The following is a 16,452-nucleotide window of genomic DNA, read 5'->3' as shown; positions in this document are numbered from 1 at the left end:
AAAGTAGATTTATTTCCTGTGAAACAGAGTGCCATTTACAAGGGTAACCTGTACAAACATCCAAGTCATTTTTACTACGACATGTCATCAAAGCCGAGGGAAATGCCCCGCTTCTTTTTTTCTTGTGCTCAAGGATGTGATGTTTTTCAGCCTCCTCTGGATCTCTGATGACTTTACCTCACTCTCTAAAATGCTGTTCAACACGTATCGGTTCGACATATGGTGATATTTAGAAGAAAAGTGGGCTGAGGAAATATTACATTTCCAATTTTATAAATTGTTATTCTTCCATAAAACCTTGGTGGTCTGTGCCATCAACACCAATAGGAGCTGAGTCAGCCTCATGGCCCGTGTGTTTTGACAAACCTGTGCTGTGTGTGTGTTGAGTGTGTGTTTTGGGGAGAGGGTTTGTGGGAGATGGTGAAATCAAGCTTGGTGAGACCCACTGAGCACTGACGTTGAGTTTGGAATACACACTGCTTTCCTTTCCTGGTATGGCTCCATGAATGGGACTCTTTCAGCCGTTTGTTCCTGCTGACCCTCCGCTTACCCAATATTCTCCTCCAGTTTGACCCAAGTTCTCACCACCGGCCCTCTCAGATCCACTGCCCAGACACCTTTAGTTCCCAAACCAACCAGCTGAAATAAAAGTCACACTTCCATCCAAAATACACCTGATCGACAGGAGATCGACCTTCCTGGAAGCTTTTGAAAAGTTGGTCTGATTTGTTAATTTGACTCAATAGCTCGTGGCTCGTCTGGCGCTGCGGTCGAAGGATGTTTTTCCAGCATGAAGAGATTTAAGAAGAGAGCTGAGTCAAGAAACCTAGAGCCACGAGAGTAACGGCTGAAAGGGCAGACAGGAGAGACAAGAAGAGGTGGTTTATTTAAATACTCGCAGGATAATGTCGGTGTTATTTCCTTAAGTATGAGCCAGTGTGGTCCATGTTGGCCTCTGCTTTAATGTCTCACCTTTTAGTGTGTGCACAGCCATCACAGCTGGGCTCACTTTGCTCGCTATGAAAGACACATAGGCCTACCACCGCTCAGGTTTTAATTTTAGACAGGTACCTTTAACAGGGACAGGAAGTCAACCGCAGACAAGGGGCTGCCCTAATTTGTTGATAACACAATTAGATTTATAACTTAAAGAGATCATCTCAAAGATTTTCATTTGAATAAATGTCAGTAAAATCAGTGTCTATCATCGAATGATTCTATCAGCAATGGTGACTGAGCCTATGGCCCACTGATGAATACATTGCAATATTTATATATCTATATGTATTTCTATATATATATTTTTCAACAGTGGATCAGTTTGAAAAATTGCAGTAAGTAATACAACAAGAAGAAATAGCCTCACTGTGCCCTGCAGGAAATTTTAGGTAAGCTGAACACAGGAATTTTACTTGTAGCCTGATTCTGTGTTGTCGTAACCTTTCCTAAAAAACAAGAAAATAAAAATTTACTTTCCCCACCACTGGCCACCTTACAGTTTTGTTATACTCTATGATTTCAGGGGATCTTTGTCATCCAGAACAGAAGTAAGTTTTATTATTGGAAAGACTTTTTGTATTTTAAAAGGTTGGAGAATAAGTAGAGTAACTGTTTCTGACACTTGGAGTATATTGCTTAAAGAATTGTGAATCAGCTCTAGATAGTAAATGAACGCAAAAAGTGGAGGAAATGACTGAGATTAGCACTCTCCATTAAAGTAGCTCTTTCCCCAAGCCATCAGATAAGATGCTGCTTTATTTCACTCTATTGTCTCTGTTACTAACCAGAGGATGGCGACATTCTCAATGATGTAGACCCACCAGAGACCATAAAAGCCTCAGCAGGGTTCAGCCTTCAGGAAGCATACTCACAGCTATAAATACAGGTCAGATCACTCACTGACATGATCTCCTCCAGTAAAATCAGATTGCCCCTGGGGAACATCACCTGTAGGATTAGATTGATCCAAACCATACAGGCCTTGACTTGTGTAAGGGAGTTGCTTGTCTGTTCACAGATGTTGGGTTTCCTTCCTGGGACAGGATGTGCAGCTGAGCAAGTTAGAGACGGAAAGACAAAGAGTCTTTGTGGGTTGGTCTGAATGGCTCAGTATAATAGTGTGATATTCTGCTTTAAAAAAGCAAATACAGATGAAACAACAGACTGAAAAGACCTTCCTAGGTAATAACTCAATGGGACATTTTATCTCAGCGAGGTAAGGCTTTATTTGAATTAAAAATATTTTACATGGACCACCGACAGCCCGTGCCACGGCTGAATAGGAGCTGTTTCGCGGAATTACTACATCTCCCATGATGCATTGCGGCGGCAAAACGGAAGTACATCCTCAGTTCAGAGTTCAACGTGCTAACATGCGTGTTTCAGTTAGTAGTGTGGTTCTGTGAGGCGCGTGGCCAGTTTTAACATGAATATACCTTTAAGTTAGTCGTCTGTGTCGCGTGTTTATTTGTCCTCGTGTGTCCGACATGTCAGTGAACGCATCAAAGCACGAGCTGACCCAGCTAATCTACCGTCACCTGAAGGAGCAGGGTTTCCACTCAGCTGCAGATGAGCTCCAGAGGCACGGCCCACAGGTCAACACCGTCCACACACACACACACACACACTGTTACTGTAACGTACTGTAACTGCTGCAGTTTGCTCCACATTTACAGTTTTGGAGAGGAAACCCTGTGACACTGGGTCAAAACTCTTTGGCCACATGCTGCACTATCTTCCTGGCAACGTCACACAGCAGTTATGAATCATGAACTAGGCTACATTATTAAAATGCTTACATTGTAATTACCTATTCTCTTTCAGTGCTAACTCTCACACTCTTCTTTAAAGTAGTTTCCAAACCACCAGTCATTTTGTCACTGTATATTAGTTTAATGTGTATCCATGTTTTTGAGGGAGGTACCCTTTAGATCTGCTGTTATTGTCAGCCAGCCAGGACTCAGTAATGTTACTCGTGATTGTGTCGTCCATTCAGCTTGAATAAATGTTAATTAGATTGCAAATAGCTTGACATAAAGTTATTATGGGATGTGTATGCATCTCTAAATGCTGCCCACAAAGTGTAATCTATTGTTTCATAAGTTAAAACAGTAAATAAATAAATGAATGGTAAGTGTTTCAAATTAGTATTAAACTAAATATGTGACAAAATTAAACAACTGTTTTGTAAGAAGACTTGTCCATTGTTACACCAAGCTATATTTGATCTTACTGTAATTTAAAGGAATATTTCACCCCCAAAATGAGCATTTGTAAATTGATTAGTCATGTTCTGTTATGTTGAATTTGTAGAGAAAACTTTGAAAATGGATAATTGATTAATTGATTGATTGGGGACCATGTTAAACAACAGCAAATATATATTATATTATATTATATTATATATCAAAACATCCGTTCACGAACTCAAACACAAGTCCTGCAAGATAATCCAAGTCTCATTTATCCAGTTGTATGCTCAGTACTTTACAAACACATGCATTCTTTGCTAAAGCCTTACTGTTGGAGTCTGGCTGTGACGAGAGCACAGATAAGTTTCACTTTCAGTTCAGTTTTAAATAAGGGGTTAGTGAAAAAACGTGTGTGAAGCTATGAGCATACGACTAGAAAAATGAAAATTGGATTATACTGCAGGAGTTGTGTGAGAGTTTGTAAACAGATATTTTGATTTACTTGGTGTTTGTCTGTTTGTTTTTACTCATTTTTTCAATTTAAACTTCAGCATTCTATACAAGAGATACAGTTTTATATGTAGCTCACATAGTGCTTTGATCATTGTACAAAGTTTGTAGCTGCCGTAACATCTATCCAGGCTTAAGACGAGTAAAAATAAAAGATAAAAGAGAAGGAAAATAGGAAAAACAGAAAGGGAAGAGAGAAACAATTTACATAAAAAAGTAGACTAAACTTAAAGATATGAAAGTGGGACAGGAATGAAGGAAGGGGGGTATGGATTTTAGAGCTCCTTACTGCATTAACAAACTCTTTATGAATTTTGGGCTTTGCATAGTTTTGCTGTTTTTAAATGTGGTCCCCAGTCAATGAATAAATCAATGTATTTACCGTTTTCTGTGGAGGCTTTCAAGAAAGATGAAGTAGCCTATTCTTCATGAATTTACAATCACATGGCATGAGTGATTTACAAATTGTCATTTTGTGGGTGAAGTATTTTAATGCAGTGGATCCCAACTTGAGTAAACATAGAGCCACTTCAGTCGGGCACACATGACCAACAGAAAAAAATTCACACCCACAGGTGTAAGTAATGTCATTACCACTTGAATGGAGGCGTAAATGTGACTAGCTTCATTAGTGCTTTTCTTGCTGTGACATGTCAAAATGTCTTCTCTGAAAAGATCTGCGAATCTGATTCATGTGGGAACATTTTTAAAAAGCTCTCTTTCTAGAAAGGCTATTAACATCAGGTCTGCATATTATGGTATATTATACCTAATTAACTGCCTGATCATTGAATGGTTGAATGTTTTGTTTTTATTATTATTTTATTTTGTAGGTGGAGACAAACACATCTGCATCATTGTACGACATCTACACTTCATGGTTAAGGTAAGCTTCTAAGCAGGAATCAAACATCTTGATTGGATTTTGTTGGCAGTGATGACACGTGGTTTAAGTAGTGTCTTTGCTCCATCAGGGACTCAAAGAAGAAAAAGCAGCCAGACTCGGTCAAAGGGACTCCAGTTAAGGGTATGACTGCGTATTTCGTAAAACATAAAATACACAGCATGGAAAGGGTCGATGTTAATGGGTCATGTTAATTCCACTGCAGGAGAGACTTGATGTTCTCTGAGGTATCAGCATTGGCAATTGGGCAAAACGAGTTGGAAAATATTGACATATTGATTTCTTTTTCATTTTTTAATTCTGTCAAAACTGGAGATGTGTTCAGAGGTCTGGAGCCAGGCTAACTAGATGCAGTCCCCAGACCAGTTCTTTGTCTTGGTTTCATTCATACTTTGCCTCCAACTTGTTTCAGGATAACTTGTTTTTTTCATTTTGTATAAAAACTTTCTAAGATGTACTGTTGATGATGTAATGCTCCTCAAACTTACATCGAAAATTGAGGAGTAAAGTTAAGTTTAAAGTGGGTTAACTTAAATGATTCTGGTACGGGGTTTACTACAGTCACTTTAATGCATTTTTAACCTATTCTACATACTTTTTTGTTCAGCCACACCAAGGAAAAAGAAGGACAAACCTGCAAACAAAGCAGAGACACAAAAAAAGAAGGTGGGTGAGTTTTTATTTTGTTTCATTTTTTACTAACAACTGGTGCGATTGATGTTCTTTGACTTTACTCATTAGGCTGTTTGGCTGTTTTGTGTTTTTCTTTTAGTCTGCGCCAGCGAAAAGGAAAAAGAGTGACGGTAAATCTGCAGAAAATGACGTCAAGGCGAAAAAATCCAAGACCCAAACAAAAGACAAGGTGGCTGCTGGAGGAGATGATTCAGACTCTGACAGCAGTCTGGATGTAGATAAATGGAAGAAACTGGTGCTGCAGATGACAGGTAGGTGTGTGTGTGTCTGTCTGTCTGTCTGTCTGTCTGTGTCAGTGTCAGTGTCAGTGTCAGTGTCAGTGTCTGTGTCTGTGTCTGTGTCTGTGCCTGTGTCCCTGTGTGGCTGTGGCTGTGTGTCTGCTATTGCTAATATTTTTTAAAGACCAAGCATTGAAACAATTCAGATAGTCAGAAATATGCAGGACAAAAAGTGAATTTCAATAAATAAATAAGTGAATAAGAATAAATAGATAAATGCACAAAGAAATATAAAAAATAAAATAGATAAATGTACAAATATATAAATAAAAAAATATTTTTTGTATTTATTTTTGCATATATTTAATTTATTTATACACTATTTCTTTCTTTCTGTGTTTATTTATTTATTCCAGTATTTATTTATGCATTTATTTATTTTTTTATTATTTATTTCTAATTGTATTGCTGCATAATAAAAAAAGAATAAATAGAAAAATGCACAAATAAATATGAAAAATAAAATAGATAAATGTGCAAATATATAGATAAAAGTTTATCATTTAACAGGGCATAAATAAATGTCATATTTATTTATTTTATTTTATTTTTTACAACCACGCTTGTTTATTTTTGTATTTATTTATACTATTTTTTATTTTATTTATTCCAATATTTATTTATTTCTGTGTTTATTTATTTATTCTAGTATTTATTTATGCATTTATCTAATTCTATATTAAATTATTTAGTCCTGTATTTATTCATACATTTATTTATTTATTGATATTTAACTCATTTTTGTTCTCCGCAAGATACTCTGCATAAGAGTAAATGTTTGTGTTTCGGGGAGGTTTTCACATTGGAAAGAGGCAAGATGAAGGGCGTAGAGGTGAGTGGAGAAAGGACTGGAAACTGCAGGACATGTGGAAGATGAAAAGACAGGGAGGGCTGGGTTCTCTCATTTAAAGGGAGAAAGACAACCTCCAGACAGGACAGCACCTCCCATGAACAACCTCACCATGGGAAACAGTGATTTCATCCAAACAGCGCTGTGTACAGCTGTGTGGCTGCCATTGATGAATTTTCTTTCAAGCGTTTGTGCCTCATAGTCATGTTTATTCAATGTCTCCACCGTGTTTACTCTGTCCACAGAGTCTGACATCGCCAAGATGGACACCATCAATGCTCTGGACTCCTCTGCTCCTCCACCTGTAAAAAAGAGAGTGAGGAAACCCCGGGCTAAGCCTCCTGCAAAACCTGACACTCCCCTTAAACAGAATAACGAGATGGCTGGAAAAAATGAAAAGCTGGAGGAGAAACATGTGACTGAAACACCAGCAAAGAATACTAAACCCAGGAGGAGCAGCCCAAAAAAGACTGCACCTGTGACTTCCTCTGCTTCCCCAAGCCAAGTGCAAAACATCACCTCTGTAGAGGAGAGACCAGGGATGTCCGCCATCTCCCCGTCAAAACAGACACCAAAGAAGGAGAAAAGGAAAGACGTGACTCCCAGTGAAGAAAAAACTGATGAGACAACGTCTGAGCCCAAAAAGAAGAAGAAGAAGAAGAAGAAAAAGGAGATGACTGAAGAGGAAATGGTGGAGAGTACAAACGAGACTGGTGGAGATGGAAAAGACAAGGATGGTAAAAAGGAAAAGAAAAAGAAGACTGAAGTAGCAGATAAAGAGTTGAATGATAAACCTGCGGAGCATGAGAAAAATGCAAAGGGAGACAGAAAAAGGAATGAGACTGAAAAAGAAATCATCGAGAAGAATACAGATGGCGATGTTGCAAATGGGGAAACATCAGAGCCGTTAGTTCAAGAAAAGAAACCCAAGAAGAAGAAAAAGGAGAAAACTCATAGCGAGGAAAATTCAGAGCACGCGGCTGAAGAAAAGAAAGTAAAGAAGAAGAAAAATAGAGTTGATAGTGAGGAAAATTCAGAGCAGGCAGCTGAAAAAGTAGAAGAAAATTCAGAGCAGATAGTTGAAGAAAACGAAGCAAAGAAGAGAAAGGAGGCTGCTGATGGTGAGGAAAATTCAGAGCAAAGAGTTAAAGAAAAGAAAGCAAAGAAGAAGAAAAAGGAGAAACCCGATGAGGAAAATCCGGAGCAGATCGTTGAAGAAAAGAAAAAGAAAAAAAAGCACAAAGCTGATCATGACGGGGAGATATCGGAGCAGATACTTGAAGAAAATACGACAAAGAAATCGGAGAGCAGCGACAGAGCGGAAACGCCGGAGCAGATTACTGAAGTGAAGAAGAAAAAGAAAAAGGACTCATCATTGCAAAATAATGACACAGAACCACTACCTCCACCCAACGCTGAGACATCCACTCCCTCGACAGAGAAGAAGAAAAGTGAGTAGATAAGTCGCATCAATCATGACAATGCAATTTTGCTGTGTTTGTCTGTATGTTCATATTCACTTTTTCATTGTGTCAGAGAAGAGCAAGTTGAAATCATCTGAGGTCCCAGACACACCTGATGTTTTGGTCCAAGACGCTGCAGCAACACAAACCCTCCAAACACCCTCAAGTGACTCCACCACCAAAAAGGTATCACAGTCCTGAACTCCTCACTAACTCCCCGATCACACAGAAGGTGTTTTAGCAGCTGGAAGCGGCTTTTTGCAATTGTTTATAATGAGATTGGAGCACTTGGTGTTTTTGCCAGAGCGCTCTGCACTCCTCAAGTTGAAAAAACTTCAACTCGAAGCGAAAAATCACCCCACGTCATCTTGTTTTTTCATCCTAAAATGTGCCTTGAGACGGCCATCATCGAGGGGAAGCTCCTGGACCAACTGGTGGTAATCCCCGTTATCCACCTTCTTTTTTAGGGTCTCATGTACCCACACAGATCTCTGTTTCCCTGTGACCGACAAACTATTAACTAACAGCCTCTCACCCTCAACCAGAGCTACAGAAAGGACCTTCTACCCGAACATTTTAGGAACTAGATACTAATTACTGGGGGAAAAAATGGTAGAAAAAGGAGAGGTTGGTGTAAAGACGTGTTGGCGTGAAAACGCTGTGAAAATGCAAAACGCTCTCTGTGTGATCAGGGCCTAACATGTTATTCCTTTAAGCACCAGAGGATCATTCTTAAATTGCTTTTAAAATTTACTGTTTTCTCTTTTTCCTTCACAGAAAAAGAAGTCGTCCAAGAGCACAGAGTCGTGAGATGTTTGACTCTTCAGGATGAAGGCGTCACATCCTCTCTGTCCTATTTCTAATCATATTTTAATGGTTAGAAAAAACACTTAAAACTGTACAGAGAACATGACTTGTCTATTTTGGTACATTTTTAAAAAAAAAAAAAAAAAAAAAAACTTTTTCATTGTTTTATGTGTTTACCCACAGAGTGTGGAGCACTGTGCCACAGCTGTTATTTTTCTACTTTGTCTTATCTGATTCTGCCATATTAATGGCACGATTATGTCAAAGGGTTTTATAATTGTTTTATGGAATGGACGATCCCTCATGGTATTTTTTTTCGAAGTGAAAATCAGTGGTTGATTGAACAGAAAAATGTCTCCTTTAAAGGTGTAGTCTGCGATTCTTATCTAATCTCTCAGTCCGCTGGCTGTCCGTTCTGTGTGTGGGCACTAAAAATAAATCCAGTGTCCATTTAAGGGGACACAAACAGAGTGGCTCAGACCGAGCCGAACGACACTATCATGCTATGCTCATGCACAGGACAGGTGATAGCCCGTGGGTGTATACAAATGAAGGCAGAGGGAGCGAGAGGGATGGTAACATGGAGTCTCTGGAGGAGCACTGGTGGGAGGGGTTTATTTGTTTGGGTGTTGAGTTCAAGTATCGCTGACCTCATCTTTAAACAAATTCTCTTTCAGTTTCAGGACTGTATCCCACGATAGTCCTAAATGTTAATTTGCTTCCTGTGTGCACCCACTTACTCTGCTCTTGTGGATAGAAAAAAAAGAAAACACCACATGTTTTGATTGGTTTTATATTTATTCAAAAATATCTGGAAAACTGTTTTAGCAGTCTGTTTTTGGTATCGGGTCAAGTAGCCTACCTATGTTTGTGAAAAGCATGTTGTTTTTTAAACAAAAGTTTTAAATGTTTGATAAAGCTTTCATATGCTTTATATGCATTGTATATTATGCTTTTAATACAAACTAAACAGTATTTTTTTCAATGTCTCTGTGCCTGCCTTAAGTCTTTTAAGTCTGTTATTTGTGGACAGGAAAAAGAGATACACCGATCAGCCAAAACATTAAAACCACTGAATAACAGTGATCATCCTGTTAGAATGCAATGTTTCGCTGGGAAACCTCGGGTACTGGCATATCTGTGGATGCCACTTCATGCGCTCCACCCACCTAAACACTCCTACAAACCAAGTACTCCCCCTCATGACAACACTCCAAGCAAAGCAAAAACTGCTCCAGAATGGCCAGAGGAACATGACGGAAGACTTTGAGGCATTGACCTGGCCTCAAAATACCCTAGATCCCTATCTTATCAAGCATTTGTTGGAGCCTTATGCCAGTACCCCTGATCCACAATGGAGCAAATGGTAAATGGACTGCACTTGTATAGCGCCTTTCTAGTCTTCCAACCACTCAAAACACTTTTACACTACATGTCACATTCACACAGTGATGGCCAAGGCTACCATACATGTTGCCACCTGCCACCACTCAGTAACCATTCACATGCCCTCGCACACCAATGGAACAGCCAACAGGAGCAATTTAGGGTTCAGTATCTTGCCCAAAGAGAGACAGACTGGAGGACCCAGGGATCAAATTGCAGATCTTCCGATCAGTGGACGACCCGCTCTGCCTCTGAGCTACAGCTGCCTTCTTGGATCCGACTTGGCTCTGACCTATTGAGGCCCTGTGCCCTGTGGTGTTTGGCACCAGGGTGCTGGTGGCAGATCTTTTGAGTCCTGTGTATTGTGAGGTGTAGTTCCAGCACATCACACGGATGCTCACTCAGGTTGGGATCTCGAGATTTTGAGGCCAAGTTGACCCCTTGAGCTCTTTGTCACGTTCCTCAGGCCATTCCTGAGCAGTTCTCCGTTGACTGTAGAGGCAACCGATAAAAACAAAGTTGTCGTCACAGATTCAAGGCAACATGCAGTGAATAATTAATATACAAATGGTTATTTTGTTGGTGAAATATTCTTTTAAGAAATATTTTTAATCAGATTAATTTGGCATCTGCAGCAGACAACATACAGTACATAGTAGACAGACAACAGAAACCCTTTACAGAGAGTGCTCTGTGTTTGCCTGAGGCCTGCTTGTCAACTACAATACTTGTGTGTGGTGAGGGTGATGATGATACAGAAGCTGAAACCAGCACTCTCCTGTGTTCAGACAATGCTCTGCAGCTTTGTGTGTAACGTCGTAAACAAAATCTTTTACCTCAAAAAACGCTGGCAGCTCCATGGTTTTCTAAAATGCGAAATTCTGTCACAAACTTGTGATATACCTTAATCACAACCAGCATATTAAGTGCACTTGACTGGCTCAAAAAACTGACCATAAACTTGAATCTATTTTTACAATACTGTATTGCTTCTGTTTTATAAATGCAACAGCGTACATGTAGATGTTTTGCACTATATGCTGTTTATGTGGTTTGATACATTCATGACCACCTCAGGATGTTTGCATATTAGTTCAGTAGTGTATGGTTTCAATCCAATTACCAATTACCTCAGATTCCAGATAAAGGTTTTACTGCAGCAATTCTGGCTCACTGCTGTTTTCTGCTGCAGGTTACACTCTAAAAAGCAAGATGACTAATTCATTTTTACATAATATGTTGCAAAAAATGCACACATTCAACACAAAATGACTCTAAATTATTAAAAAAAAACAATGGATTTCCTATTGTTTATTGTATGCAGGTAGTTTTGCAGGTAGTATTTTGATAGAGTTCATGTACACAGAGAATTTTTTTTTATAACTTGAAATGTAGAGTTGGTATTTAATGAACATAATGTGGTTTTAAGCAGAAAATTGACAGACTGGCTAATTGTAAGAGGCAGGTAGAAAGGCAGAAAGTATCTTACGGAAAGTTTAGTTTAACACTTGTTGGCAATTGTAAAACTATTGATTTTATATAACAAATATCACTAATTTGCCTCAAGAGGCTTCACAATCTGAACAGCATATGACACCCTCTGTCCTCAGACCCTACGTATGGATGAGGAGAATCTCCACAGAGATGGGATCCTTTCCCAGGACGGACAGACAGGCAGTAAATGTCAATGTGAACAGAACAGACCAACAAGTAAAGTCACAGTATGGACATTAAGAATGACAAAGTAATAGACACATTGTAAATGATTATGAATGTGTATTTTGGACAGTGATTACAACAATATAAAAATATATGACTATACATATTTACATTTATATATACATATATATATGAACAGTATAATAAATAGATAAATAAACAGATAAATAAATAAATAGATAGATAAATAAATTAATAAATAGATAAATAGCTGAATAATAAATAAATAAATAAATAAATAGATAGATAAATAAATAAATTAATAAATAGATAGCTGAATAATAAATAAATAAATAATATTTCAGATGTCCTCTATTTCTTGGCCTTCTTTAAGATCTTGTCCAGTGATGATCTTTCGTTTACTGGAACGATCTTTGTCCACAGTTTGATGAAGTCCTTGTGGTCGGCCAATTTTAAGAGGACTATCTGTCCATGGTGCCTGTGGAGGAAGACATTTCTCATTTAGCTCAGTATTCAGAAAAATTAAATTATGACTGTGGAAATACTGGACAAAGAAACAGGAGCTACAAGATCACAAGATTGTGCAAAATGTTACACTAAATCTAAACAACTTGATAACTCACCTCACTTCTGGTGCACCATCGACACACATCTTGGAGACAGCAAGAAGGAAGCGCTCTGTGAGTGTCCTTCCTGCTGTCAAGATGCGAGCTGCTCCCAGGCTGTCAGCCAGCTGGTGCAGATGTTGAGCCATGCTGCCTCTGACTGCAGCACATCGGTGGCTGAGGAGGGACAAAGACAGGGGAATATGAGACACTGTGTTTGATTATCCTATTTAACTTTGTTTTAGGGTTTTTGCTGATGGAATAAACCTCTTCTCTCCTCTTACCTCAGGCCTGCGTTCAAAAGAGCGCTCACAATGCGACCATGGCTGCAGTTGTCTACCAGGGCGTCAAGAGCAAGATTAGCCTGCTGGTGAATGAAGGCACTCGTTGTCTGTGCCAGTTTCAGTAGCAAGGCTCGGCCTGTTCCCTCTGCCTCTGGGTCCATGGCCTCTTGGAGGTGAACGTACAGCTCTGCCAAGGTGTCCATTGCTTCACAAGCAACGGCTGAACGTAAGTTGTTCACCTGTATAGTGAGAATAAACATCATCAGTCTGTAGTAGCTGTAGTGTGCACACTCATAGACACATGTTGGCAAATGAAAATGCATGAATATAGATAGAAAGAGGAAAGTGTGTACAATACCTCCTTGATGAGAACTAGACACACTTCATGCAGTTTTGTCCTCATTGTGTCTGGGTTGTGCTGTGCAAGATCCTGAATGATTTTCAAGCCGTCGATTTTCTTCTCCCTGTATGTTAAAATGTAAAGTATAATTAACCTCATAAAAGTTACTGTTACCAACATGTACTGGCTCCATATTGATGTGACACTGACAGGCTTCATGTCAAACTAGTTGCAACATGACTGACTTAAGATTAAACATTTGTTGAGCTGGTACAACAGACTGCTCTGTGTTGTCGGTGTCTTACCAGTCATCTAGGGAGAGCAGCTTGAAACAGGCAGACAGGCTCTGCACAGGGTCGGTCAACGGCTGTAGCTCCGTCTTCTTGACCTTTTTATCCATTGCAGCGTTAGGGCTGCAGTCGGTGGTTGTGTCCTTGCCTGGTAAAAAGCAAAACAGTCTTTACTCACATGTCCTGTCATTCATAGCACTGTACTCAGAGTAGCTATTATAATTCTTTACAGAAAACTATAAGAAACCATGAGTACAGTTCACAGCTTCGACTACAATTATTCAGGATATTAGAACTTACCTGCCACGCTGACGGCTTTTGCGGGACGCAGGGCCACCCCGGGTCGAGTCCCTCGTTTCTGGGCCTGGGGAACTCTTGGAGGGGTGGGAGCCAAAGGCGTCTCCACAGGGGTTGCTGTCGGAGCAGGTGCAGGGCGTGTCATGGTAGGTGGTGCAGGGACCCTTTTGGGTGCCGCTGCAGGGGTCGTCTTTGGAGCTGCTGGAGGTCGAGGTGAAGGGATGGAGGCGAGCTGGAGGCATTTCAGTCTCTCCACAAAAGCCTCGACTTTCCCTTTAGCCGATTGTAGCCTACATCCATCGGCTACCTCTTTCTCTGTCAGGGCAAAAAAAGGATCACATAAATTTCGACTGTTCTCATACCCAATGAGTAACTTAGATGTAAGTGTTGTACTTGTAATAAAGTGTTTTAATGTTTGAGATGATGACCAATGATTTAGCAAAAAGTTCCCATGCTGTTTGAGTCTAACAGGAACATAAACAACCAGAAGAAACAGCAGGTGTTCCCACAAAAGCTAACCTGTCCCTAAAAGAGTTTGTCTTGAGGAACTGACCTGCTCCACTGTGTTTGGCTGAAAGCACAGGCAGACGAGACATTCTTCTCCTGAACAGTGGGACTGCTCGACGAGGAGGAGGAGGAGGAGGAGTTGTTGGTTCCTCAATCAGAGCAATGGCCCTCAGCTCACTGGGTGTTTGACAATCAACGGAGCTGAGGGAGGAGGTTGAGCTCTGGTCTCGGTCTGCCATTTGAGCCTCCTTGCATGTGAGGGCAGCCATCTGGCTGCCAAGAAGCACCTTCTCCCAGAAGGAGTCGTCCTCCTCATCAAGACTTCCAGGGCTCTGGTGTCTGTCGATGACCTCAGTGTTGAAACGAGGAACATCTGAACGAGGGGCGATCCTCCTTCTTCGCTGGGGGGATCTGATGCTTCTTTTTGGGAAAGGTGGTGGTCGAGGTGAAGGCAGGGTGACGTCCTGAACAGGGAGTCCCAGTCTCCCCAGAACAGCGTCATTTCGGGCTTTCGTCGCAGTGCACAGGTTTTCTGCCTGGCGAACTAACGTAGCCCTCCCTGCACTCTGGGAGTCCAGGATGCTGGACTCACTGGTCGAGCCATCAGGATTTTGATGCCCACTGTGGCTCCCAGTTTGCTGTGGAAATAATGCACAACACTGTTGAGTAACTTGGTAATCATTACAGTTGAGATGATCCACTTTGACTCAGTTATGAACAGAAGGAAGATCAGAGATGACAGTTTTTCCTCAATTGTTTCAGCACATTTCCTGAAACTGTAACTCAACTTCTCAAAACTCTAAACACAAAACTATTCTTTTGAAAACTCAATAAATGTCTTGCAAAATGAAATACTACACTTAAAACCAAATTCCCGCTTCTCAAAACCAATTCTTTCCATCAAAACAAAGCAAAACTTGCAGAATAGTTGATACTGCAACACTGTCAGAGCTCTGAGAATACACAGATGTTACCTATTTTGACAAAACTCACAATAACTGAACTGATACTATAGGTAACATGAGAAACAGCACGGTAAAAATATGATTTAGAATTTCAGTTGTAGTGAAAACAATTAGAGTTTAGCAGTCTGGAGTCTTTTTGATGAAACATTAGCTTCAAGTTTTCAGAGATGGGAGAATATTTGTGTTTTTGTGTGCAAAAGAGTTGATTACTTACACCACCATCCTCGTTGTTCTTGTGGATCCACTTCCGAAATGGGAGGCAGATCTTTGACAAGTTGCAATTCTCCATTACTTTTACAAAAAACAACTCAATTGTTCGAAAGACAAAACAACTGTGTGTGTGTGTACTCTTCTCTCAGTGGGATCAGTGTGAGACTGACAAGTGCAGGGGGTATTTGTAGAGATCCAGGCAGTCAAAGAGATTCCATGTTCCATTCTAAACTGTCCTGTTCCGTTCTGTTCTGTGTGTGCGTGCATGTGTGTGTGTGTGTGTGCGTGTGTGTGTGTAATTTACACATTATGCAACATAAATATTAGATTTGCATTGTACATACTATATTTCATCTCAAAACATGGTTCAAGTTGAAGGACAGGTACAAACCCTGATCCAGCTCCCCTGCACACCTCACCCTCACTTCTGCATATTTTCAGCTCTTTTACATTAATTTCTCTTCAACTGATCCATCTGTGTATCCCTCAGTATGTCATCTCCAATCATATTTTGACGACTGTTTACTATAACCAGATCTAAATAGCTTGAATCAGACATTTATTGCCAAAAATTATTTTAATGGGAGAAAGAGAGAAAGGGTGTTCTGATACCTAATATGAACTCTCTCTCTCTCTCTCTCTCTCTCTCTCTCTCTCTCTCTCTCTCTGTATTGGGGCCTCAAAGGGTAACTTTGGTATTTCTCAACTTGGACATTATTTTCCCATGTTTTTGTGTCTAAGTAACTAATGGAGACAAAACTAAGCACTCGAGGCATTTGTGCACAGTCAATGTACATCCAAGTAAAGCTTATTTTGGTCGCTGACAGGCTCAGATTGTTACTATAAGTGTCTGACAACATGATAGAAAGGATCCCTACAGAGATAGAGCTTTGCATTAATGAGTAACATCCTTTTTGTTTAATCAGAAACAGCCCCGACCTCACCAAACACCACGGGTAGTCCATTACTATGTAATGACACATCACAACAGCAGCTCCAAAAAACAGTTGGGATGCTCAATCAATCAATCAATCAATTTTATTTATAAAGCCCAATATCACAAATCACAATTTGCCTCACAGGGCTTTACAGCATACGACATCCCTCTGTCCTTATGACCCTCGCAGCGGATAAGGAAAAACTCCCCAAAAAAACCCCTTTAACGGGGAAAAAAAACGGTAGAAACCTCAGG

The 16,452-nt window shown here is 40.1% G+C and overlaps 2 protein-coding genes across 2 annotated transcripts; one reads left to right on the top strand and one right to left on the bottom strand.

Annotated features, from left to right (window-relative positions):
- Positions 1-2,064: 2,064 nt before the first annotated feature.
- On the top strand, positions 2,065-9,679 carry tcof1 (treacle ribosome biogenesis factor 1). Its single transcript, XM_050042505.1, has 8 exons — positions 2,065-2,594; positions 4,535-4,587; positions 4,676-4,728; positions 5,213-5,271; positions 5,378-5,549; positions 6,672-7,877; positions 7,963-8,075; positions 8,667-9,679. The coding sequence occupies exons 1-8, from the start codon at positions 2,487-2,489 to the stop codon at positions 8,697-8,699; spliced, it is 1,797 nt and encodes a 598-aa protein (XP_049898462.1). The 5' UTR covers positions 2,065-2,486; the 3' UTR covers positions 8,700-9,679.
- A 2,434-nt stretch (positions 9,680-12,113) lies between these two features.
- On the bottom strand, positions 12,114-15,339 carry LOC126389010 (crescerin-like protein che-12). The gene is made up of 9 exons (XM_050042426.1): positions 15,265-15,339; positions 14,132-14,723; positions 13,754-13,893; positions 13,582-13,681; positions 13,297-13,429; positions 13,010-13,115; positions 12,652-12,890; positions 12,386-12,544; positions 12,114-12,240 (listed from the first exon to the last, which is right to left on the bottom strand). The coding sequence occupies exons 1-9, from the start codon at positions 15,337-15,339 to the stop codon at positions 12,114-12,116; spliced, it is 1,671 nt and encodes a 556-aa protein (XP_049898383.1).
- Positions 15,340-16,452: the final 1,113 nt, after the last annotated feature.

This window comes from Epinephelus moara, chromosome 4 (assembly GCF_006386435.1).
Source record: "Epinephelus moara isolate mb chromosome 4, YSFRI_EMoa_1.0, whole genome shotgun sequence".
NCBI classification, from domain to species: Eukaryota; Metazoa; Chordata; class Actinopteri; order Perciformes; family Serranidae; genus Epinephelus; species Epinephelus moara.
This window is presented reverse-complemented; position numbering and strand designations above follow the sequence as displayed.